Source organism: Meles meles, chromosome 6, assembly GCF_922984935.1.
Source record: "Meles meles chromosome 6, mMelMel3.1 paternal haplotype, whole genome shotgun sequence".
NCBI classification, from domain to species: domain Eukaryota; kingdom Metazoa; phylum Chordata; class Mammalia; order Carnivora; family Mustelidae; genus Meles; species Meles meles.
Genome location: NC_060071.1, coordinates 51,185,390 through 51,210,575, shown reverse-complemented (window position 1 = coordinate 51,210,575; position 25,186 = coordinate 51,185,390). Strand labels below are relative to the sequence as shown.

Sequence of the window (25,186 nt, the reverse complement as noted above, 5' to 3'; positions counted from 1 at the left end):
ATCCTGGGACTCCAGAATCATGACCGGAGCTGAAGGCAGACATTTAACCAACTGATCCACCCAGACACCCCTAGTTGCAAGTTCCTTATGTTGTACGTGAACTGGTACAATATTAACTCTGAGGAAACTCTGATAAGTTGAGGATGCATATTGTAAATCCAAGAGCAACCACTAAAAAATAAAAATAACAAAAAGGTGTAGTTCAAAAGTCAATATAACAGACTATTAAAAAAATTTTTTAATCATATAACCCTAAGTTAGGCAGACAACAAAGGAACAAAAAAGAGATGGTAGAAATAGAAAACAAGTAGAAAAATAATTGTTCTACATCAAAGCATGTCAATAATTGTATTAAATGAAAATGGACTAAACACTCTAATTAAAAAGCAGAGATTATCATACTGGATTTCAATCACAAGATAAAACTATATGCTATCAATAAGAGGTGAATTTTAATTTAATTTAATTTTTAGCGAGACAGCACACACATGTGCAGTGGGAAGGGACAGAGGGAGAGGGTGAGAGAGAATCTTAAATAGGCTCCATGCCCAGAGCAGAGCCCAACATGGGGCTCAATCTCATGACCCTGAGATCATGACCTGAGCCAAAATCAAGAGTTGGATGCTTAGCCAATTGAGCCACCCAGGTACCCCAAGGTGAATTTTAATTTAAGTGAGAATGACAAAAGGTTGATATATCACATAAACAGAAAGCAAAAGGAAGAAGGAGTGGCTATATTAATATCAGACAAAGTAGGAAAATATGTAGTATTGTCCTAACACTTTTCCAGTGAAAATAGTTAAAATGCGGCACTTAAGCAAAACTTCCCAAAGTACCTTCCTCTGAGTACAGTTCTATGAGCTATTCTGTGAAAAAGGGTCAGAAGAGGTTTGGGCAACACTGCTCACTGCACGGACACCCTCCTCCTGAAGATTCATGGTGCACTCCAGCCAGGCCGTGACTCCAGGTGACTTAACAGTGTTAAGGTCAGCCTGACTCCCTTCAACCTTATGTTTCCTGTTTTTATGGGACCACAAAACTCTCCTTTCATGGAACACCTATTCACATTCCAAGGAACCAGTATTCTTTGGAATACATTTTGGGGAAAAACTGACCAGAGGGTTAGTATATAGCTAACAACTGTAATCACTGTGCTTCATTACTGGAGACCATTCTGCAAAGTGAAAAGATAAGGGATAACTTGGTTTTACATAAAACGTTTCTTCGAAGGAGCTTGAAACACACTGGATTCAGGGCTTTTTCGATGGATTCAAATAGAAGTCTAATTACTTCTTATTGCTATTTTTCCTCTGTAAATTTAATAGCATTGCTCTGTGACATTCCAGTAGAAATTTAAACCTTCTGGAAAAGCGATTACAAGAGAACAATAAAGCACTGGGATTTCATCTACACGTCTGTTACATCTCATACAAGAAAAAAGAATTACTTGAGTTGCCCACCCTTGTGACTTTTGCATATTGGTGAATATTATACCACACCACCACTCAAACATTGCCACAAGATATGAAAAGACTGCAACTGGAGGACCTCTAGGTTCTCTGCCGTTCTTCTTCTGTAAACTTAGGGCTGTGTATTTCAAACTGAACTTAGATTGAATTGGTGGTCTCAGCCTTCCCTGGGGACCCATGAGAGGAAGTGAGTTTAAGTGGTGGCCCTTTCAGTGAAAACCAAAGAAAGACTTTGTGGATGGGCTTATCACGTCTTATAATTATTTTTGCACTGGCGATTTATCGCCTTAGTCTAGAATACTGTGCCAGTCTCTAGGCGTTGTTGTTTAAATACCGGCAAGAGTCACAAGTGAGAGGGAGTTTGGTCCTCATTTACCTCATACCAGCAGCTGGGTTGGCATGCAGCTGCAGAACTCCTGGGGGCTCTCTTTATTTAATTTGGCATCCCTTCCTGAGCAGTATTGAGACTTTCACTTCAACGACTCTGCTGGGCTTTGCCATAATTTCTATGCTGTATCAGTAAACTCTGCCGGAGAGACGGCCAGGCAAACCTGAGAGCATGCTAGGAGTGCATCCGATTCAAGTATTTTGGCTTAAATCAAGGATGGCATTAACCCCATATACAAATTCAGCCCGTTTAAAAAATTCGTTATTCATTAGTAGAGAAATTGATTTGTAGGGAATAGTATTTAGTCATCTTGGAAGTGTGTGTATGTGTAAGACCCTATCCTTTTCATCATTTCTTTTGGGATAATTTTCCTAGACACTGAAACAGACTGTCAAAAGTAAATATAGGCCCAAATTCTGAGTAAACCACATATTAATTAAAAAGCTTGGTCATTATGCCCTCTATGCCCTGGGTTTTTTTATTATTTTTTTAAAAGATTTTATTTATTTATTTGACAGACAGAGCTCACAAGTAGGCAGAGAGGCAGGTAGAGAGAGAGGAGGGAGCAGGCTCCCCGTGGAGCAGAGAGCCCTATGCAGGGCTCGATCCCAGGACCCCGGGATCATGACCTGAGCCGAAGGCAGAGGCCTAATTCACTGAGCCACCCAGGTGCCCCTGCCCTGGGCTTCTTTTTTTTTTTTTTTTTTTTTTATTTATTTGTCAGAGAGAAGGAGAGAGAGAGAGAGCACACAGGCAGGCAGAGAGGCAGGCAGAGGTGGAGAGAGAAGCAGGCTCCCTACCGAGCAAGGAAGCCATGCGGGACTTGATCCCAGGACCCTGAGATCATGACCTGAGCTGAAGGCAGCGGCTTAACCCACTGAGCCACCCAGGTGTCCCTGCCCTGGGCTTCTTATCCGTAAAATGGAAGTGATGATCTCTCTGACACACTCTAAGTATTAAAAGTGGTAACACGTAAGAGTCACTAGGACAAGGTCAGGTGTACAATAAGCACTCAATAGATGCTTTGAGAAATGCATAACTGCAAAGAGAAAACATCAGTACCTTCTGTGAATTTTGTTTCCACAATAAGAAGAGAAAACAGTTTCACCTGATCTGCTTTTCTGTTTTTTACATCTTGGCGGTGGTCAGAAGACGGAAAGGAAGGGAACCAAAGGAAATTGATTTTGCTCAGAATCAGAATGGTAGGTTGTCAGAACTGGGAGAAATCTTAGGGACGGACGGGTGTAATCCAGTGCCCTAAATTTACCAGTGAACAAACTAAGGTCCAAAGAATATAAGTGATTTGCCCCCAGATCACATAGAAGTTAGTGACTGATACAGGACTAGGGTCCAATGAAAACATGGATTTTTCTTATAATGCGGACTGTTAATATTGTGTGAAGCTATGGTGTTTAAAAAAAATCTTCCTTTGGCTAACTTGAAAACTAGTTCTCCTTTTACAGCTTTCTTATTATTTTTTTCTTCTTTAACATTTCACTTTAATCCATCAGTAGTTTTCTTTGGTTTTAGGATTTGACTGAATGCTCTCTTCTCAAATCTTATTCCAGCGACTTGGCACCACACATCTCACCAGCCCTCCCTTTCCCCCTGACCTACAGTGTCACTTTCCTTACATTCAAAATTATTTTTTACACTAAGGTCAATAGCCGTGCTCATTTTTTTTAATCCCATTGATCTGTCAATTTTTCTACCCATAGGATACTATTATAATTATGTTAATGTTATCATATGTTTTAGCAAGTTGTCTGGAAAATTTACTTTCATTAATCTTCTTTAGAAAAAAAAAAATCCCTGAAGCTTTTGCCCATTTATTTTTCAAGATGATGAACACTGGCAAGTTGAAGAGAATTAATATTCCACATAGACCAAATAAAACCCATAAGAATCTTGATTGAAATTACATTAGATATAAATATTAATTTGGAAACAACTGGTATTCTTATTATAATCATTTTTCCTTTTCGGGAATAGGATACATCTTTTTATTTATTCAACTGTTCTTTGATGTGGCTCAGTAAATTCAAGGCATAGCGTGTCAAGCTTTAAAAGCGTGCAGTGATGTAGGGAAGGGAAAATAAATTCTCCCCGAGGAGATCTAGGGAGTTATTTTTTATGGCCAAAAAAGAGGAGTGCTCTACAAATGTAGCCAAATGAGGTACATGGTATTTCATTATTTAAATTAACTTGACACAGCCTAACTCAATGATACAGGTCTTTACCAAGTTGTTATTCAAAGTCATTAACCACATTTGCAACAAGCAACAATATGTTTATGTTAGGTTCTTATGAGACGTGGCACCATGTTTGCTGTTGGTGATATGTTCCCTGTCCTCAAAGGATTTTACAGTTTAATTGAAGTAAGTTTCCATCTTTAAAAGTACCAGATCTAGAGAGTAGTTTTGTTGTTTTTTTTTTAACATTTTATTTATTTGAGAGAGACAGTATGATTGAGATGGGGGCGGGGAGGGACAAAAGGAGAGGGAGAAGCAGACTCCCTGACGAATGGGGAGCCTGACTCCAGGCGCTAATCCCAGGACCCCGGGATCATGACCTGAGCCGAAGGCAGATGCTCAACCAACTGAGCCACGCAGGCGCCCTTAGAGTAGATCTCACAACACATACAGAGAAGAGGTAATTATGTGAGGTGATGGACGATACCGTTTCAGAGTAAAGTATATACGTGTATCAAACCATCACACTGGACTCCTTAAACTTACACTTAACTTAAACTTACACAGTATTATTCTATCTTAATAAGCCTGGGTATGGGCAGGAGAGTACCAGCTCCTCTTCTTGTTCTAATCCCTGAGTTAATATAGCCTCTTACTAAGTAGTCTGACCTTTTACTTCTATTCCCAGACTAAGGCAGAGAAATTTCTCCAGCAAATTCCTTTGTCATCAAGGGAGCAGTTTGGGGCTGGGTCTCAGATCTACTCCTCAGGCGTAGGTCAAATTCATCATCTTCAATGCTACCTGGGGGTACCATAGACAGACTGGCTGAGTTTGAATTATGACCCTTGGACTTACAGCTATGTGACATTGGGCAAGTTATTCAGCCACTTTGCCTCTGTTTCCCCAAATATAAAATGGAAGTGGTAATCGTATTTAACTCATAGGGTTACTGTGAAGATTACGTGAGCTAATCTGTGTATATTGTACTTCCATCATGCCCCGCATGGAGAAGCACTCAGAAATGCTGGCTATTACTTAAAATGCAGTGTCCTGGGCAGGTAATACATTTCAGCTTAAAATGCAGCCCAGAGCTAAAGCACAGTGACGTGTCCTGAAAGTGTTCAAGATTAGAAAGTGGGAACTTGTGGGGGAATGATCTTCCCCTCTATGGAGGTTTAGGTCCTACACTTGAAGCTGTGGGTAAATGGAATAATAAACCCACGACTATGGGAAAATGACAGCATCTTCCCTTGGGATTTCAATGTTTTAGATAAGATGAGAATTCCACAATGAGAGGGTTACAGTTTTAAAAATTCTTGGCAGAAAGAATCCTCTTCCCCCCTAAATTGTGTGTGTGGGGGGATATATTAAATGAATCCAGTATTAAGTATCTAGTCTTTAAGTGGGTCAAGAGGAGGAGGTTGGGATAATGTTTTCTTGACGGTCAGCTCCCTCTCTTGCATCAATGCCAGTTTTCACTTTACAATGTCTCCTGATAACGTTCTACGGGGATCAGCCCCTTTTGGGGGGTTAGACATGGAAAACAGTATTTTGAAACTCAGAAGAGAATTTTCTTTAGAACGCACTAAACAAAGTGGTTAGGTCACATGTGATATTAGTACAACTGAACCTAACCACTGGCCACATCTGGGTCTCGCTCACCAGCCTGGCATGCGGAAAAGAGAATTCCTTTGCTCTAAGTGGCCTCAGTGGCTTGAGAAAGTGTCCAGCACTAAGTAGCACACCTGGGCTCTCCCTGGGAGACAGGGAAGCAGGGTATGTCACCCAGAAATCCCCAAGGATCCCTTGCATTATTGGTTCCTTCCCACCTCTCTTGTCTTTCTCTTTCTCCTCCTGATGCCTCTCATGACTCCGATTTCTTCCAGCCGGGGTCCCTCTCCTGCTCTGGGTATTACAGTGATTCAGATAGGAAGAAAGAGTAGTGGCAATGAGATGTGTCCCCCCACTCCTATGCCCAACTCCGAGCCTTAGGCTAACAAGATGAGTCATGATCAGTGGCAGAGAGGCAGGCAGGTAATATCTGTGCCTAAATTGCTTTGAAAAACCCAGGCCCCGGATAGGAAGGTCATGTAACTAGTGTTACCAAACTGGGGGCCAACTGGAGGTAGAATTCCCTTTTATAGTAGGAAATTAGTAAAAAGGCAGGCAGTGGTTAAGAACATAGGCTGTAATACCGGAAAGACCTGGATTTGAATCTTGGCGGTCCCACTCACTAATCGCACGACTGAAGCAAGAAACGGAATTTCTCTATGCCTCAGTTTACCAGTAAGATGGGAGTCCTATCACTCACTCCACTGACTGGTGTGGGCACGGATATAAGCAGCTCAGGGCAGTGCAACATAATTCACAGAGTCAAGTTCAAGCAGATCCTAGCTATTTATTATAAAAACTTGAATCGGAGAGTCAGAATTTCTCAGTGTCCATAAAACACTCTGCAGGGAGGTATTCATATCCCTTTGGCAGGAGTAGCTTCACAGATGGATGCATCAGACTATGGATGTGTGGTGCTGCTCACCGTGAGGCTCGTCCAACTAATTATCCTCAGTCAGTTTCCGTGTTCACCGAGCAGCCTTCTAACGGGGCCTTCCGTGTCGCTTTTTAAAAAGGAAACAATGCGCTCACCAGATCAGGCTGACTCAAACATTCAGGCTTGTCCACCCATGACAGCTTTCCTTCGAATAAGTACGATGCCATTCCAGTTTATATGTCGGTCTCTTATGAGTTCATCTGCGTCCAAGAGATGGATCCAGGTCGGACAGAATGAGATCTCTCACTGTGAAGTTGAGGGTCATACCCTGGGTTGCACCAAACCAGCAGCACTCCTGGGCTCTCTAAGCCGCAAACTGTCGACCTGCCATGCAGGTATAGACTGGAGGTCACCTGCCAGCCCCAGCAGACTTACTTTTGTGACTCCTGTTCTAAGGATAAGAGCACTTTGGACCTGTTCTTAAGGTTTTTACTTCTTGCAAAAGAGCAAAAAAAAAAAAAAAAAAAGGGAAGACAAAAGCCTAGCCCCTGAATACCATTCCCCCCCCCTTTTTTTTTCCTGATTAGCTTAGAGAAATCAGGAAACACACCCATATTTTAGAAAACACATGGATGCAAATAGTCCCCTGGGCTATTTCTTTGCATAAGCAGTTGGGACCACAGCGAGTTAGGAAGTGGGTGAGATTGGGGGTGCCTCACACTGTCCAGTGCTGAGGCTGGTAACTAGCAATAAGGAAGGGAGAGTGTGGAGAAGGGGTGCAGGGTGGAGTTGGGGGGAGGGCAGACAGCATTTGCGAGGAGCCATTCACCCTGTGCTCTACCTGGCTCTCCTGCCTCCACCAATCTTGCCCTAGATCCTGTTTTGAACAAACGCTGGAGGGAAGAGGTGAGACGTGCGGATTAAGGACGGGGTTCCAGTAGAGTCCTCGGGAGCAGTGGGGACTATTCAGCATCTGGACAGAAAGCCCAACCATCCAGCTAGACTGGCAGCTCTGGGTGGCCATTTGTATGACAAGGACAGAGCTGCATGGAAATGGTCAGGGCTTCCTACAGAAGTCTAAATAGGCTGTTTGAGGAACATTGAACAAGTTCAAGAGATACCGCTAGATAATGCTATTCGAGAAATCTTTATTGCCACAGAAAGAGGAAATAGTTTAATAACCAATGAGGACATCAAGGGAAAGGGATCGTTCTGGAGAATTCTAAAGCTGCCATTCGGTGAGAGCATCTGGAGAAGTGATCTAATTTCAGAAACTGCCTTCAGCCCTTCTTTTTAGGATCTAGGCTGAGATCACACAATTAGATTTTAGTAGCCCATTCAAGGCCAACCATCAGTTGGCCTTACCCATCCAGCCACATCTTTTGCTCTCTTCCCTTTATAAAAACTCAGGTTGGTTAGGCAAAGCTCCAAGCCACCTTCTGTTACTCCTTCTTCTCCACCTCTATCTTTGCTTGCATAGCTTGTATAGCTTCTGGTGCTTCCAGAAGAGCTTCCCTTCTTCTCTCAGCCATGCCCGCCAGCTCCTCCAAGGCCTATCTTGTCTCGCGCTCCCTACCTCTGCCCCGGAAACAGTTGTAGTTATCATTACTCTGTGCCAGAGGCTGGCAGTTCCCCAAGGCACCAATGCAGCATTAATCTGGGAGTCCCAGAATCAGAGCTGTAGCCCTGACGATGGCTGTGAACAAGCCAATTTGTCTTATCAGGATACAGATGGGACATCTCAGTCCTTAGAGACTGAATGATGTTCCCATGACCACGAGGGTATGACAGCAGTGGCGGGACCCTATTCATACCCACATCCTCCAAGTCTCCTCTTGGGCTATGGTTCTTTCCATTGAAGAAATCACGGCTACTTCCAGACCTCATGGTTGCCAGCCATAAACAGATTTATCCAGGCTATCATTGCAGATAGAGATGGAAATCAAAGACTATATAAATTGGATGTGTTGGTGGCATATTGTCCCAACATTATGGCCTAATGAGAAGGATCTCCTCCAAATAAATATCTTCTGGGCTTATATTACACATTTTGATTCTGAGCAGATGCTTTTAAAGGAAGTATAGGGTGAATTATTCTAATCTGTGGGTATTTACTTCTGTTCTACCAATGAGGTTTTAAAAGGCTAGGAATGTATACTTGAATTCAAGTACAGTTTAAGGTACAATGGGTTAGAATATTGGAGAACACAGCAATTGTATTTATTCATCTCAAGTACCTCTCAGTGGATAATTAACCTGGGCCATGATAAAAACAATTCTATTAGGCCCATTTCTCTTGTGGCTAATGTTATTCTGCCACTTGCTATAGTATCTTTCCTTTGCTTCATTCTAAATAGAATGCTACTATAATAATGCAAATATTACCTCTCATGTAGCAGTTCCATTTTCCTCTTTGCGAAGGAAAAGCCACAGTGGTTAGAGGAAAGCAGGAGGTTTATATTTTCACTCATGAAGATGCAATTCTTATGAAAATCTGCAGTGGCGGTCTAAATATATCCATGGTAGGTTTCCTGTACCATCCACTAAGTGAGTTTTTTATCCATAAAGAATACAGAGTTTTTAGGATACTTCTCTGTTCTGATACACACTTTGCCCCACACTGGATATTTGTGGCAAAGTGAAGGAAATCTTACAGGGAGTTCTAATTTTGGGGGTGGGTCATGGACCTCTTTGGGAGTCTGGAGACACCTACTCTTAGAATAATATTTTCATAATGCACGAAATGGTATACATTGGCAACTAGGTATACTGAAATACAGTTCTAGCCATGGACCCCTGATGCCCTAACACTGTCATAGAACTGACTCGGGCTCCACCATCTACAGAATTTTTGGCTCCTCAAAGTGCAATTATGAGGTTAGAAACATAGCCTCCTAGTTACCAAAACTCAAGCCCAAAACCCAAATCACAAAGTGCAAAGTCATCAGATCACATCAGGGAGCAAGGCTAGCTGGTTAGCAGGTGGCTGCTGACCTGGGATGATGATTCCAGGGCAGTGAAAGTCTCTCTTCCTGCATCCCCAAATCCCCCTTCTCCCTGTCCACTCATGCTTGAAATCCCTTAATAGAGTCTAACTCCTTTGGTTTAATTAAATAGAGGATTTCCTCTTGTTAAAAAACAAAAACCCACGGGAGAAGTAATACTCCATGCCAAAAGATTTTCAAATTTATTTTCAGGAGTAGAAGCTATTTTTTTTTTCAAATGCAACCTTGAATAGAATGCCGATATGTAAATAAATGCAAGTTTTATAAGACTTTAATGTAATTCTACATGTTGAACTATATACACAAATAAGCATATATATTATATGTAAATCAACACTGGAAACAACGAGGTTGTCTTAATGAAGGCAAATTATGAAATCAAGAGTTACAGATAATAACCACCATCTTGCATCCATCTCAGCATACAATTTATTTCTGTATTTTTTTTCCTTACATGCACAAGATGGAGAGCATTCTGATGTCGGTGGGTAAGGAATTTCAAAGAGCTAACAATTTGCTACGGTGTTTATAATCTCCGGAGTTCCCTCAATTAAAATGGTCCAGAAGCTTTAAAGGATAGTAGGAATTTTCTGTTTCAAAATGGAATCGCTAATGATATCTAAAAACTGCTCGTATTCCTTAGTGATTAAGGATTAGTTGGTGAGTACTTAATTTAGGGAGATTTTTCCAGTAGATTTCATAGATATTTTGAATCCTAACTCCCCTTACCTACTTCATAACCTTAGGCGAATAGAGTAATCTTAGTCTCGGTTTCCTCATGTGTAAACGGTTATAAAAATAGCAGCTATTTTATAAGGGTTAAATATGAGAGTGTACATAAAGCACTTAGCTCAGCGTCTGGCACAGTTTGACAAGGGCCCTTCTTCTTAGAGGGGTCGAATGACTGGAAGTATTTTTCAAATGTGTCCTGTAACATTTTAAGACGTTCCATCATGCCCCATTGAAATGTCTTCTCCAGTACCTCGGCACCCTTCTCTTTCAGATAGTCACTCAACTGCAAAGCAATCTAATTTCATTTTGCGTTTTGAGTCCAAATTTTAAGAGGATGCTTTACTGCTGATGTCTCAGGTACAGCTGTAAGCAAAGTCACACGGCGGCCCCGCAATGCCAGATGAGGATCGTACAGCTCATCTCTAACCAGGTGAGAACCAACCCAAACCTAAAATGAGCAATGAGACGATCTATAATGCTGTATTCTCACCAGGTAACATGTATTATTGTAATTGTAACATTGACTGTTATGCTGCCCAATGGGACCTCCAGAGAACGCGCCCAGACCTGCATGCACGGTGGCCCACATGTGTTGTAGCGCTGACACCTGTGAAATGCTTAGTAGGGGCCAGGCACTGCTTTAAGACCTTGACGCGTATCTGCTGACTTAACCTTCGCTTATTTGTGTGATTATTATGGGAGTGTATATGAGCAGATCTGAATTTCAAAATATGACTGGTACAAAGATACACCCTATCTAATGAAAAAAAAAAAAACCACCTTTCTATGGAATTCAGATGTGCTTGTGTGTGTCGCCCACGCATGCACAGAATTAACCTGACTGCACAAACTAACCCATTGATGGTATCTAGTATGTACTGGGTACTGAAACCTAAATTTGCCTGTGTTTTCTTTACTACACTTGCAAATGGTTCAAATATTTATCAAAAAATTAAATATGAACTAAATGTTTGCAGTCTCCCTGAAACTCACCAGAGTTCTCCATAACAGTTTGAAAACAAGAGCATTAAGCCTTATTCTTCATTTATACCAGTGTGAAAGGAGCCAAATCAGATCCTTCCCCAGGAGCACGGATGTGAAGAAGGCGGAGGAAGTATGAGATTTCTAATATTAACTCATTTTCCCCAAAGCCAGGAGCCTTCTTAGGCACCTATGGTGTGCCAGCAACGTTATGTTATCTGTGGTTCCCAGAACACCTTTGCCTAACGGGCACCACTATCCTGACTCTGCAGAAGAGGAAACTGAGGACTTGAGATTGCATTTTCTTGCCCGGGGTTGCGTAACTGGAAGACGGCAGATAGGACCCAAACTGACTCACTCAACTCCACATGCTTCCCACCTTACCAGACCGCCTCCAGCCCAGCCTCCCATTTTATAACCCGGGAAGATGCAAATAAGCGAGGTGGAGTCACCTGGTCTTGGAAACAACTAATCGGTGGCAAGACTGTGGCAGGAATCGAGGAGCGAGGCTGTTTCACTAGGAAAACTCGCTCAGATGGCCTAGTGGGAGGATGCCCTATACAACCAGGGTGACCGCGGCCAGCCACATCGTTTCTTCACTTTTGGACTCAGCATCAGGTCACTGAGTTTCAATCGGACACTGGACGCAGGAGGAGACAGACCAGTCCTCTCCTGTGTACCTGTTACGTGCAAAACACTGCTTGGGGCAGGGAAGGTTCTGAAAAACAGGCAAACGGAACAGGCAGCAAGATCCCTGCCCTCATATTAGTGTGGGAAAGAAGGCATCATCATAGGAAATATTAAACAGAACCCTTGGAAGGTATTTCAGCAACATTTTGGCTCTCTCCCTCAACCCCTAGAGTAACTTAAGTTTTAAATGACAATATAAAACATGGCACAGTACAATCGGGAAAATCGCCACTAGTCACAACTAATATTTTCAGAGCCCTTATTTGTACCAGGACCTTTGCTAAGTGCCTTGAATTCTCTCCTCTAAATCCCAAACAATCTTTTTTTTTTTTTTTAAGATTTTATTTATTTATCAGATAGAGATCACAAGTAGGCAGAGAGGCAGACGGGGGTGGGGGGGGGGAGCAGGCTCCCCGCTGAGCAGAGAGCCAGATGCAGGCCTCGATTCCAGGACTCTGGGATCATGACCTGAGCTGAAGGCAGAGGCTTTAACCCACTGAGCCACCCAGACGCCCCTAAATCCCAATACGATCTTGTGAGATACTCTTATTATGGACATTTTATACATGAAACAATGTAGGCTGTTTCTGGGAGGTCCCTCATCCGGCAGGAGTCACACTGGGCAGTCTAGTCTGACCCAGAATCCCTACGCTGAGAACGGGCGAGTGCTGGGAGTTCAGCATAGGGTTGGAAAGTCTGGGAAGGCATGCGGCATCCCAGCACAGAAACTCAGGCAACACGTTCTCAAGAAGTTCAGGAACTCCCTATCGCTGGATTGTTTTGCATCTGTTATCAGTTGAGGGCACAGCCTCTCATAGCCTCTTCTGGCTCCCGGAGTCCTACTGGGCTTTTGTGAGAGAGCCCCACGGCAGCCAATGACAATCATCTCATCACTTTCTCCAGCTTTTCCAGGACTCAAAACCCAGGCAGAACTGACGTTCTAAAGAGCAGCCACCTGGAAAGGCGATACGCCACCCTGTCCATGGGCACCACCACTGCCGTATCAGTGGCGTACATTTGAGGAATCAGGAGGAGCACGAGAAGTCCTTGATTTCCGGAAAACTCTTTCCGAGCGACCCGACGAGAGAGCTCTCTTTAGCGACAGAAGTGGAGATGCTGTCTGTGCACGCTGTCACCGTGCTTGGGTAATGACTGTGTGTCATAAATATGGCATTTCTGAATGTCTTTAGAGCAATTTTCCTTTTGTTCCACTAATTTAATTTACCAAATGCTCCTGGGAAAAGGAACGGGGGGCCAAGATGCTGACTCCACGTTTCCTGGAAAACCCACATTTTCTTTTTAAACTGCTCTCCAAGAAATTCCGTCCGACTGGTGTCTGCTGGCTCCCTCAGACTCTCCCTCTGTCAAAATTCTGACCCGGCAGGTGTGAGAAAGAGGAGATGCGGAACTTGAGCGAATACCCACATCTGTTTTTGGAAAAAAGGAACAGAAGCAGCACAGAAGGAAGTAAAAGGGATAATTGCTGGCTTGAACTACAATACATTTTACTTGTGGGCAGAGGGCCAACTTGCAGCAGGCAGAATAGGCAGGCCCATCTTATTGGAATTCAGGGGTGGGCCTCCGTTCTTGTCCGGAGACAGCTGTAAACCAGCAGCCCATGGCATCGCAATCAGGCACCGAGTTTTGTCAAGGAATGCTGATACGTACAGAACCAGCTTTGTCTGCTTCCACTGCACCCCTGCCTAGTGAAATGACAGTCAATCTCTGATTCCAGATGACAAGAACGGGAGAAAAACTTAAAACAAATGGCGACCTTTCAAGAGATTAATTTGTTTACCAACAAAATGTTCCCTCTTTGTCATCCGAGATGGGGGTGACCTTCACTTTCCCATATCTAGGCTGAAAGGATGCTGACTATAGTCATCTGTTAACTCCATCTCAGCAATTATTCCCTTTTTTATTTTTAGTGACAAGAAGGGTTTATTAATTCACTCTGCTTCTTGTTATGGTTTATAAATGCAACAAGCTCATTCTGAATTACTGCAGTGTAACATCAATTTGTTTAAATCTAATTCTGCTCCCATCGCGAAATTACGTTGTGACTGTAATTGTGGCCATATGCATGGGGCTTAAAACACAATCATGTTTTGAAATCGTCCTTCTTTCTCCCCACCCCCTCCCCCGCTCTGACCCTCCCCCTTTCTTCTGGGGCTGCTTCTAATCATTTGACAGGAACACAATTGCCTTACTTTTCATTACTTTATCATCCCAGAAACGAATGTACTTTCACCAGAGAGATGACTGTGTACACCCGAAGTGAAACAGTAAAGAATGAAGCTATGATTTGTGAAGTGTGGTTGCAACCCAACTAAGTTAGTGAAAAACACCGCATAACGTATGACTCATAAAATCGAGAAATCATAATAGTATTAAATTCAACCTCATGAATAAATAAAAGATTCTAAGTTTACATTGCATTATATATTTATTTATTTGGAAAGTGGGACCAAAGGACTGGTATAATTCTACAGCAACTCCTAGGTTGCCAACAAGAAAAATGGTTTTATGATTCTTTTCTAGGTCATAACAGTTATAATCAGAGTTATTTGTGCAGCGATTCAAAGCAATGTTTTGTTTGGCTATTTTGTTATGCATTCATAATTGTTCTTTTAAAATTCATGCTAACAGATACATGTTTCAAGCCTCGTAAGAAACCCTTTTTATTTAAACGAAATAAATCAAAGTCAAATTTTCTGTAGATCTTCGAATGCGTTGCATCAGAAAGTCTAACTGGAAGTAGTCGGCAGTGAGAAAGTGTGAAGCTGATGTATCAGAGATTTCTTCTTGTGTCCCCGTACTTGTGAGGCTCTACTCTAAAACCTGTTAAAGAGTTGTTGTTGTCGTCGTTGTTGTTGTATAATTTTTCAGACTTAAGATATTGGAAAAAATCAGCAGTGAGTTTCACTTTTAGTACTTTTTTGTAAATTGATTTTACATATAGTTATAGGATATACATTCTGAAGGCATATGGGGGTGTGTTTGTGTGTGTGTGTGTGTGTGTGTGTCTGGGGTATATGTGCTTTCAACATTGTAAAACCTCTACACTGACCCCTTATGATTAGGAAGAACATACCTCTTCATAAAATGGAGAAAATATCAGTTTCTAGGAACTAACCATGTAAATCAGTTACATATTCAAATTTGCTCTGTCAAAAATGTCGAAGATTATTTACAGGCTTTTGACAAGCTGTTCAAGTTTCGTAAGAAGGAAGGAAACACATGGCCCTCGGCAGCCAAATCATAATCCCCTTTGAGTGTTTAGAGTAGTTCTAAAAAGCGATTAGCCTTGATGCTGCTTTTCTAATTAACTATACATCACAGCGCTAGACACATTGCTTCAGTTTGGAGAAGTGATTTCAGAAACATTTTTATAAGTAGTAAATCACAACTGTATCTGTTTCCAAAATCTCTACGTGATTGTTTAAAACCAACACCCAAATATTTCTCGAATGGGACTTTTGGCACAGTGATTCCATTTTACAAATCCAAAATGAAAAATACTGACTTTCAGTGACTGCCGTCGTATGTATATGGTGAACTGATGGGGTCAACTCTTTTGATTGAAATGCTAATAGCTTGAGCGAAATGTACCTAATGTCCATACATTTTAAAGGGCTCTGGTGTAGATTTTCATGGAGTCAAGTTTAATGGGAAAAAGGATCTTTAATACAATAAATGGGTGTATATTATCTATGCATCATGCAAGGCCAAGTGCTTTCCTAAACCCTCTGTGTTCGAAGTACATGAGCACAATAACCAAAGCACTCATCCTCTTGGGAATTAGAAAAAAGACTATAACAAATGGCTAAGGTTCTGCTCCAGATTTTGGATATAAATTCAAATACCTATTTATGTCTGAATCTTCACTCCCATTCATTAAAGCCAAGCATAATCGTCCCTGAATCTAGAGGCGTGCCTTTTTAAGCTTTGATACTCATCAGGAAAAGTTTGCGGAAAATGCAGCGGTTACCTGGGGCTACAAAGCCCCAGCACTCCACCGGCTAAGCCAATATTAATTCTAGATTGAAGCGGGAAACCAACAACAACAAAAGAGAAATCTGCTTCTGTCTGTGCAGCCAGAGAAATAATATTTTTATTTCAAGGGCTTTGGGCTCATGGGAAGCAGATAAAAACCCTTTCACATTATTCATAGTGACATTTTAAATAAAGTTTCAGCAGGAATAAAAATATCTAACTTTCTGGTTATTTCTTAGGCTACAGACGTATTTCTGTGATAAAGTGCACTTAAGCCAAACCTGTTAGAATAACATAAAGCACATAGAAAGAAAGTAAAAAATATATTTCAGGGTTACACGAATGAAGTAGGCAGATGAAAATGTCTGCGTGGGAAATTTAGAAGATTAATCCGAGAGACTATTCTGGCTAGAAAGAGTTTTGCAATTTAATTCTGAAATTCATCTTGTTTTTTTTTAGTTTTGATCTCCCCAAACCATACATTTAAGAGTTTTTGAGAGAAGCCTAAGGTTAAAAATGTATTTACCAATGTATAGGTGTCACCTCAGTGGTTGTTTTCAGTATTAGAAATAATCGCAAGGCAAATAATTTCTCAATTAAAATGAAGCACTCCTGTTAGATCTCCTAAGAAAACCCCACAAAACAGTACAGTCCTTGCTTTCAGACACTTAGCAGCCAGTCACTGGCAAATACAGGCACGGACTCCGAGATCACTTTAATGCCCGTCTCCATTTGATCGTTCTTCCCTCCCATCATTTTGCTGACATAAAGAATGATTCCATGCTTGCTTCAGGTTTAGAATAATATTCTTAAATTTTGTGTACCGGATGGTCATATGCATTGAAGCTGATTACAGTGCCGCTGTTTTCTTTTGCTTTTTCTAGCAGTTACCCCACTATCTAAGAAATAAAATATTTAAAATTTCTCTCCTCATTCTTTTGGTTGTTGAATTATTTCATCCTTGTTAAAATTTTGATACTGGATTATTTAGGAACATCAGATAAAATAGAAATTTAAACGAGCTACAAAGAGATCTTTTAAAAAAATAGGTTAACATGTTTTTAATCATTTGTAATTATAAATGGAATGAAAGCCACTCCATTTCATCTCCCCAAAATCCTAAGGATCAAAATCTTTACTTAAAATCTACATTGTAGCTTATAAAATATATGGCTTTTGATTCTTTAAAAAAATTAAGAACTCATTAAAACAAGTCATTACTTACACATGCTTTTCTCTGATTAATATATGGCAAACTGATTCCATAGTTCGCGTTTACAGCAGTTCTGTGGTGGACGTTCTCGGGATCCTGCATGATTTTTACATTCAACCCTATCTTCCGCTGAAACAAAGAAACAATGAAACTTTCATGCTGAATGAACAAAAATGCTTACTAACATTTTATATCCTCAAAGAAGTGTGAAGTTCTTTGAAAATATATAATATAATAATATAGTTCTTATGGCAAAAATTATATATATGTACATATATATATTTGGTTTTATTTAGGCTGCTAATTGGTCTCTTTTATTCATAGAAAAAGAACTTTGTGTAGATTTTCCTCCATGTATCCTATTGTTCATAAAAACATATCCTTGGACACCACTCATTTCCTCCCAAATAATATGAGAAGCCAACCAAGGTAGACAAAGGACCAGAATACCTGGTCTCGATTTATTTTTAGCTTTCCAGGTCAAGGATTTTGCCAATGAAATCTATACTACAAACACACAGGTAGAGGGCTCCCTTGGTCTGTTAATGTGGCCATTTTCCTCGCGGGACATTTACAGGTGAATCTCACTGCGGACGTGGTGAATTCACCACATGTTTATTTACTCCTTCACAGAGATTTTGCTGTCTCTAGGAAAGATGTGTGCTGTCATTAGAAAAAAAAATGTAAAACCATGTCATTTGAACCACGTGTTTCTCATTTTAAAGAATTCAAATTAGTTACTGCTGAGATGCCTAACCGTAAACCTCCAGAGAAGACAGCACAGTGGTGGTGGGAAAAGGGAGAGACCCAGCTGGGTTCCAAACTTGCCCTCCCCTGGACTGCCCACATGTTACCTTGGGTAAGTCACTTTCCTTCTTTGAAAGTAAGTTTCTTTACTTGCCAAACACAGCAATTAGAGTTGAGGGTCTCTTGAAGAACTACTCACTTCACCCCCACCCTCTAAACTCCACCCCTCCCACCCCAACCCACCACTCCCCCTGCCACCCACCCACCCACCCACACACACACACACACACACACACACACACCCTCCGCCGCTTTGGCGTTCTATGATTTCAGGCTAAAAGGTAAGCTGACACTTAAGGAATATGACACTACAACCGTTTCTGAGGTCTTGTGACTTTTTATTGTGATATAACTCACATTCCATAAAATTCACACCTTTAAAAGTATGTAAGTCAGTGGTTTTTGGCATATTCACAAAGTTGTGCAACCATCATCCCTAATTTCAGAACATTTTCATTGGGGTGTCTGGGTGGCTCAGTCGTTAAGCGTCTGCCTTCGGCTGAGGTCCTGGGATCCCTGGGGTCCTGGGATCCCTCGGGTCCTGGGATCGAGCCCCCAGTCGGGCTCCCTGCTCAGCAGGAAGGCTGCTTCTCCCTCTCCCACTCCCCCTGCTTGTGTTACCCTCTCTCGCTGTGTCTCTCTCTGTCAAATAAATAAAATCTTTAAAAAGAACATTTTCATCACCCCCAAAAGAAACCTCACACCCATTAACAATCACACCCCATTTGCTCCTCCTTCCAGCCTTTAGCAACTGCTAGTCTAGTTTCTGTCTCTTAGATGTGCACATTCTGGGCATTTCATATAAATGGAATCCTAAAATACAAAGCCTTTGTGACTTTTTAGAAAGGAGGTGTTGTGAGCAATTAAAAAATTTTTTTTCCTTTCAACTGAGTGTCTTAGTTCTGGGGGTGATGTGGTGCAACAGTTAAAATGCTCATAGACACCGGCAAGATTAGTTCATGATTCAGCTATTTCTTTGATGATAAGCGTTCATAAATGGGGCTGTGCCTAAGGTCAAAGTGAAAGGGAAGCCTACAAAGATATCTGTGGGATGTGTGCTGTCCAGATAATTTATTTCCTAACACAGGCCCCAAACCTCCCTTTTGTTTGTGTGTGTGTTTTTAATAGCAGTTTTTAAGCCAAATCTCTAAATAATGGCACTCAGCTGTCCACTTGATTTAACCCATGCAGGATGGGTTGCAAAGAAAGCCTATCTATTTCCCTCTCCTGGAGGTACATGGGGTTGCAAAAGCAACGTCGTGTCTAATTATAAATGGCTTTCCTTCTGCGGAGAACCCACACTCACAGCACCACTCCGGGACTTTTGTGTGGAAACTGAGTGCCTCTTTTATGGAAACTAATACCTGAACATAATTTTTTCCTTCTTAATTAAACTTTCAGAATAATTTCCACCCTACCAAGGATTAGGAAATTGCTAATATGTATTATATTGACTGGGTGTGGTTTCTGTAATTAGAGTGCTTTTTAAATGTGAGCCCTGGATACAACTGATGATTAGCTTCATCTATCATGTCTAAGCGTTGTTAAAACTTTTTAATTCTGGGATCATTGGCTCGGTGGACCATAGCAGTTTTCTTAGTTTTATTATGCTCCATCAACTTCGTGTGGCTATGGTACGGGTATAGGGAGGACATTATCAAGTACAGAATCATTGTTAAAAGTGGCATCAAAATCCAGTTCTCTGCTCATTGTTACATTTCTGTGGCACTGGGCATAGAACTTTACGAACGGGAATCCAAATGTAAATAGAAATCCCAAAGGAATGACAGGTTGTAATTTCAGTTATGTATTAGTTGGCTTCTAAAAGCAATAGGAGAGGTCCTTTAAAATGATTAATGTGCTAATATTTACTATTTTGGCACCAAAAACATGTATATACCAAAATAATAATAACACAGGATTAAGTTTCCCTTTTAAAAACATATAAAAGAGACTACCTTTGAATAATATTAATGTATCAAACAGCTTTGGTGTAAATCACTACCAATTATACTCCTAATTTTAATTTGTCTCATAGACCACCTATAGAACTGTTTAGGAAAATACTTAAAAGCCTAAGCTGCATTATCAGACCCAGTAATAAGATCTTTTCAAGAAAAACGGTTGTCCGTTTAAAAAAGAAAAATGAAATTAATCATTCCATTAAGCAGAAGAGTGAGCCCCAGAAGGTAATTTCTACCAACAGCAAGATGAATATTAAAAATAATTTCAGAAATTTTTCTTGAATTGATCAAGAAAAGGCAGCCATTTATTTAATCTATCTTGAGTCACTAAACCAACCAAACTTGGAATTCTCTCCTTTTGGTAGTAATTACAAGCGGATATATCAAATGTGACTCTCATTTAGACTTTGGCTTGTAAGAACAAAAGTTATTATCAGAGCCAATTACTGTTTTACCTACATGGCCGCACAGAAGCAGGGAGCTCAATTTTCATCTCATCAGTGATTCTGTGGTATTTATTTTATTACTATGCCCACAAAGCTATCTAAGAAGGAAATAGCTTATGCTATTAAAACGAGGGTTTAAACATAAGAGGCTAAGGTTTCTTTTCGAAGAAGTTCTGAATTAAAAACACTAGGCAGCGTGTCATACCAGCTCCCCAGACATGGGCAGACCATAAAATGACCTACATCTGAGCTGTAGATCCCACACAGAGTAATCAAAATTGAAATGCTGCACAAACGAAGTTGAGACGGGCTATTTACTAAGTTACGGTATTATCAGCATAACATGATTCTCAACAGTGTTTGCCCCAAGTAATGTCTTCTAAAGTGTATATTGCTTAATATCCTATTCCCACTGGTTAAAGACCTCTGCTGTTTAATCTTAAAACCAGAAGAAAAAAAAAATGGAAGAATCCAGTCACCTTGAATGCTCTGATTCTTTCAACCATTATTATATTTAATGGAAAGAACAATAGACTTCAAATCGTGGTTCAAGCCACGTGATCTAGACTTCTCATTTGCAAAGCTGGATAATAATACCTGCCTTCACAGGGCTGTTCGTGAGAGAAATGACTAACGTCCGGTAAGTATCTCGCCATGACAAAGCAGTATGGAGGTGCTTACTGGCCAAAACACAATGACCGTAATGGATTGAAACACTTCAAATATATAAAAACCCGTGGGTTCTTAATGTTTCCCCTTCTCGCGAGGAAACCTACTTGACAAAATTGATACATTAATTTGAAAGTAGATAAAGGAAAAGAATCAAGCATTTATCCTGCTTTTCCTGAAAAATCTATATTTCAGATGCACTGCAGAGTCAGTAACGGACAGTTCTTCGTAGAAGCAAATAAATGCAGAAGAAAGGGTGGGATTATAAAAACACTGCTTTGCAATCCCTAAAGAAATAATGTATTTAGGCAAACCTCAGTGGTCTCTAATACCACTAGGGGAATTTTATAAAGGATAGATTGAGCCAGTAATACTCAGACCCACTGATCAATCTTAACACCTTTAGAGGAGAAAAAGAAATGGCCTCCTGATATCCGATAAGGGGATGTACAGAGCACCACCTCTGACCTATTCCTCCCCAAAAGATGTTACCTGAATCTGGTCAAGCTTCTAGATAAAACCACCAGTCTACAAGAAATACTAGGGACAGAGGCAAACATAAAATGACACCATGAGATTGCGATCAGCCAAATTCAAACAGTGAAGAGAAACCTAGCTGACCAGTGACCTGGTTTCTTTAGTCAGTAAGTGGCTTTTTTTTTAAATGAGGAGGAAATGTCGTAGATAAAATGAGATGCAAATACCCTATGTGGACCTTGTCTACATCCTAATTCAAACATTAGAACAACAACTTTAAGACAATTGGGGGAAACGGAACAGCGCCTGGGAATTCTATAGTACTAATGCATTGTTAAATGTGTTAGATGTGATAATAGTTATGGTTTTTTTTTAAGTCCTTATCTGAAGTGCTTATGGGTAAAATGATGCGATGTCTGGGATTTGCTTCAAAAGACTGCACCAAAAAATGTGGAGGGAAGAGACAAAAGAAGGATTGTAAAATTATGGTAACTCTTCAATCCGGATGTTGGTTACATGGATTTCCTTCCATATTTTTGAGTCCATTCAAGAAACAATTTCTTTCGTAAACATTGCTGTCAGAAGCCCTCAACCTAACCTAGCTAAAGAGGAAAAGGACAATCAGGCGAAAGTGATTAGTGAAATTAGTGAAATGAAAGTGATAGTGAAATAATGAGCGGTCAGTGCAGGTCCTTAAAGTCTTGAAGAATTCTTGCGAGAACACGCTGTGTGAGCTGGCAGACTAGGACACAGAGGTCAGAGACAACTGTACTCGAAACAGATTGGAAAGATGATGTACTTACTGGTTATAACAAAGCCCAGGCATTCGGCATACACCACACCACAAACCCTACCAGAGCATTTTTCTAAACCTCTCAGATTGCACTCTGACTCCAGACTCCGAGCTTCCTCTAGAACAGAGATATATGTGTCTACCACCCAGCACACAGAACCATTAAAATTAAAATACTGGAGGAAATAGCTTACCAGTGATGAAGGGCATTTGTGTGTGTGTGTGTTCTCATTACTGTATGCCACAGTGACACAGTCATCAGACGACAGCAGTAGTGTGTGCCGAAGGTGACATTCTGTCCGGTTTTTATGGCACATGGGTCAATTGCTAATTCTCTGGCTTCCCTCCCTTTGCCACAAACTACCCTCATGAGTTGGTGGCCAGGGAATGATGGGTCTTCTGTGTGCCCAGAAGTTAGTATTTCCTGGTAAGCCACGGAGCAAGGCATGAGAAATTTGGAATGCAACCTTTGAAATGTCACTGAACCATGGGATACCATATAATAAAATTTGGGGAGTCTTCACAATTATAATTAGTAACAAGTTTTTGGAGAAGGTGCCATAAGTCATAAATATGTAGCTAATTGAATCTTCCCATAGAAAAAGATATTCTTAGAAGATACAGTCCTAAGGGCCCATTTTTGATGCCTATTTTTGATAGAAAGAGCCCCAAAGACCATGCTTAATCTTCTGTCCCATTAGCTATAGCTTTTGTGCACTGTAAGGTATAAATCTCTTTAAAATGTATGTGTAAACCAATTGAATACTAACCAGTTACAGTAAAACAGTATTGCATATGTTCAGGTATCCTAATGTATCATAAATAATTCTCATGTGGCTTCATAATTGCTACATTAACATTGTTGCAACAAATCAGAAAGTGAAAAAGGTCACCTTAATCTGGTGCATTGATTGAGAAGTTTCTCTGGGAAAGTTTGGAAGGACATAGCTGAGGATAATTCTGGAGATAGTTAGGGCCATCTGTGAACCAAATCAGGAGTTATCCTGCTGTTTTGTTTTGTTTGTTTGTTTGTTTGTTTGTTTTTGGTCTTAGTACACCTGCGTTTGAATCCCAGTTCTGCAGTCACTTTGTTTTAAATTAGAATCATCTCCCACCTTCTTCGATTATTTCCTTATCTATGAAACAGGGATGATAATTCCTTCCCCCCAGGCATTGGGAGGATGAGCTAGGATCTCATTATCATCATGGCCCACACAAGTCCCTAAATGGTGCCGCCCGCTGCTGCCCTTCCCCTTCTACCTCATAGCAGGAAAAGACCCCAGTGGCTTTCCACCTCATTCAGAGAGCATCCGGAAGTCCTCACAATGGTCTACAACATCTGGCCTCTTCCCACTTTTCCTACTTCCCTTCCCCTGCATAGTCCCCTCCAGAAAAATTAAAATTTCTTACTGCCTACAACCCATTGACAAGTCCTTGAGACAGAAAGAGTGACCTTCCTCTAGGACACTTTGCTAAGGGCAAAAGGCAATCTTAGCTTAACATTATCCTGACCTCCAGGATCCTGTAAACCTCCTTTAACATGTAAACTTTCCTTTGGAAACCTCTTTTATCTCTACCACCCAAGATCCATGTTAGCAATCATCTTCCAAGCATATGGCCCACGGATATACATCTGAAGGGTCATGACTAAGGTTTTACTAGACAGTAGTAATAAATGACCTTTCCCTAACAACAGCTAGCCCCTCAAGGTCCTGGAAACCTTGCTTCCAAAATTTCTTTAAGACTTATGCTACCCCTAACCCCCTCCCAACTTGAAAATATATATTGGCCACCCCTCACAATCCCAGCGCAGCTCTTTCTGTCCACGGGTGCTGTCCCTAGCTTTAATAAAACCACCTCTTGGGGCACCTGGGTGGCTCAGTGGGTTGAAGCCTCTGCCTTCAGCTCGGGTCATGATCTCAGGGTCCTGGGATCGAGCCCCGCATCGGGGGTCTCTGCTCTGCGGGGAGCCTGCTTCCTCCTCTCTCTGCCTGCCTCTCTGCCTACTTGTGATCTCTGTCTGTCAAATAAACAAATAAAAAAAAAAACTTAAATAAATAAATAAATAAAAATAAAACCACCTCTTTGCCCCAAAAAGGTCTCGAGAATTCTCTCTTGACCATTTGCTCCAAACCCCCAAATTTCCGCATCACTTGTACTTCTAAGATAGGGTCTTTACGTTTTGTGTTTCCTCTACCTGAAATGCTCTTCCTCCAAACAGCCAAAGACTCAGACTTCTGCTCAAGTGTTACCTTACAAGGGCGACCATCCGACGCCCCTAGGTTCCTTCCCCGTTTCTCTTACCAACTAACATACTATATATTTACTTTGCAAATCATTTTTTTCCCCCAAATGACTGCCTGACCCCAACTAGAATGTAAACTCCATGAGAGCAGAAATTTGATGCCTAAAATGTCCGGCACACAGTGAGTACATAATTAAGGTTGATAAGTATTCATCAGCAAATAGTAAGAATTAACACTTGGGCACATATGGGGCACTGTTATAAACATTTACATATGTTAATTCATTTATCCTTACAGCAGCTCTCTGGGGTAAGGGCTATACTTATGCCCATTTTGCAGATGAGGAACTGAGGCACAGACAGAGGTTAAGTGACTCGAAAGGAACAGATAGGATGTGGTGGAGCCAGGCTGTGAACCCAGACTTCTTTTTTTTTTTTTATTTGTTTATTTTCAGCATAACAGTGTTCATTGTTTTTGCATCACACCCAGTGCTCCATGCAGTACGTGCCCTCCCTATACCCACCACCTGGTTCCTCAACCTCCCACCCCCCACCCCCCGCCCCTTCAAAATGAACCCATACTTCTAACCATGACATTGTCCTCTCTTCAGAGCCTACTTTGGGCTGGAC

The 25,186-nt window shown here is 41.1% G+C and overlaps 1 protein-coding gene across 2 annotated transcripts in view; it reads right to left on the bottom strand.

Moving 5' to 3' along the window:
- Window positions 1-25,186, bottom strand: part of IQCH (IQ motif containing H) — a 192,281-nt gene that overhangs the window by 142,463 nt on the left and 24,632 nt on the right. Inside the window, exon 5 of one of the 2 annotated variants that reach the window (XM_046009107.1) lies at window positions 17,168-17,284. The exons of the other annotated variant lie outside the window; for it this stretch is intronic. Within the exon in view, the coding sequence (XP_045865063.1) occupies window positions 17,168-17,284 (117 nt within the window). The remainder of the gene's footprint in view (window positions 1-17,167; window positions 17,285-25,186) is intronic. 2 annotated transcript variants of the gene reach the window in all.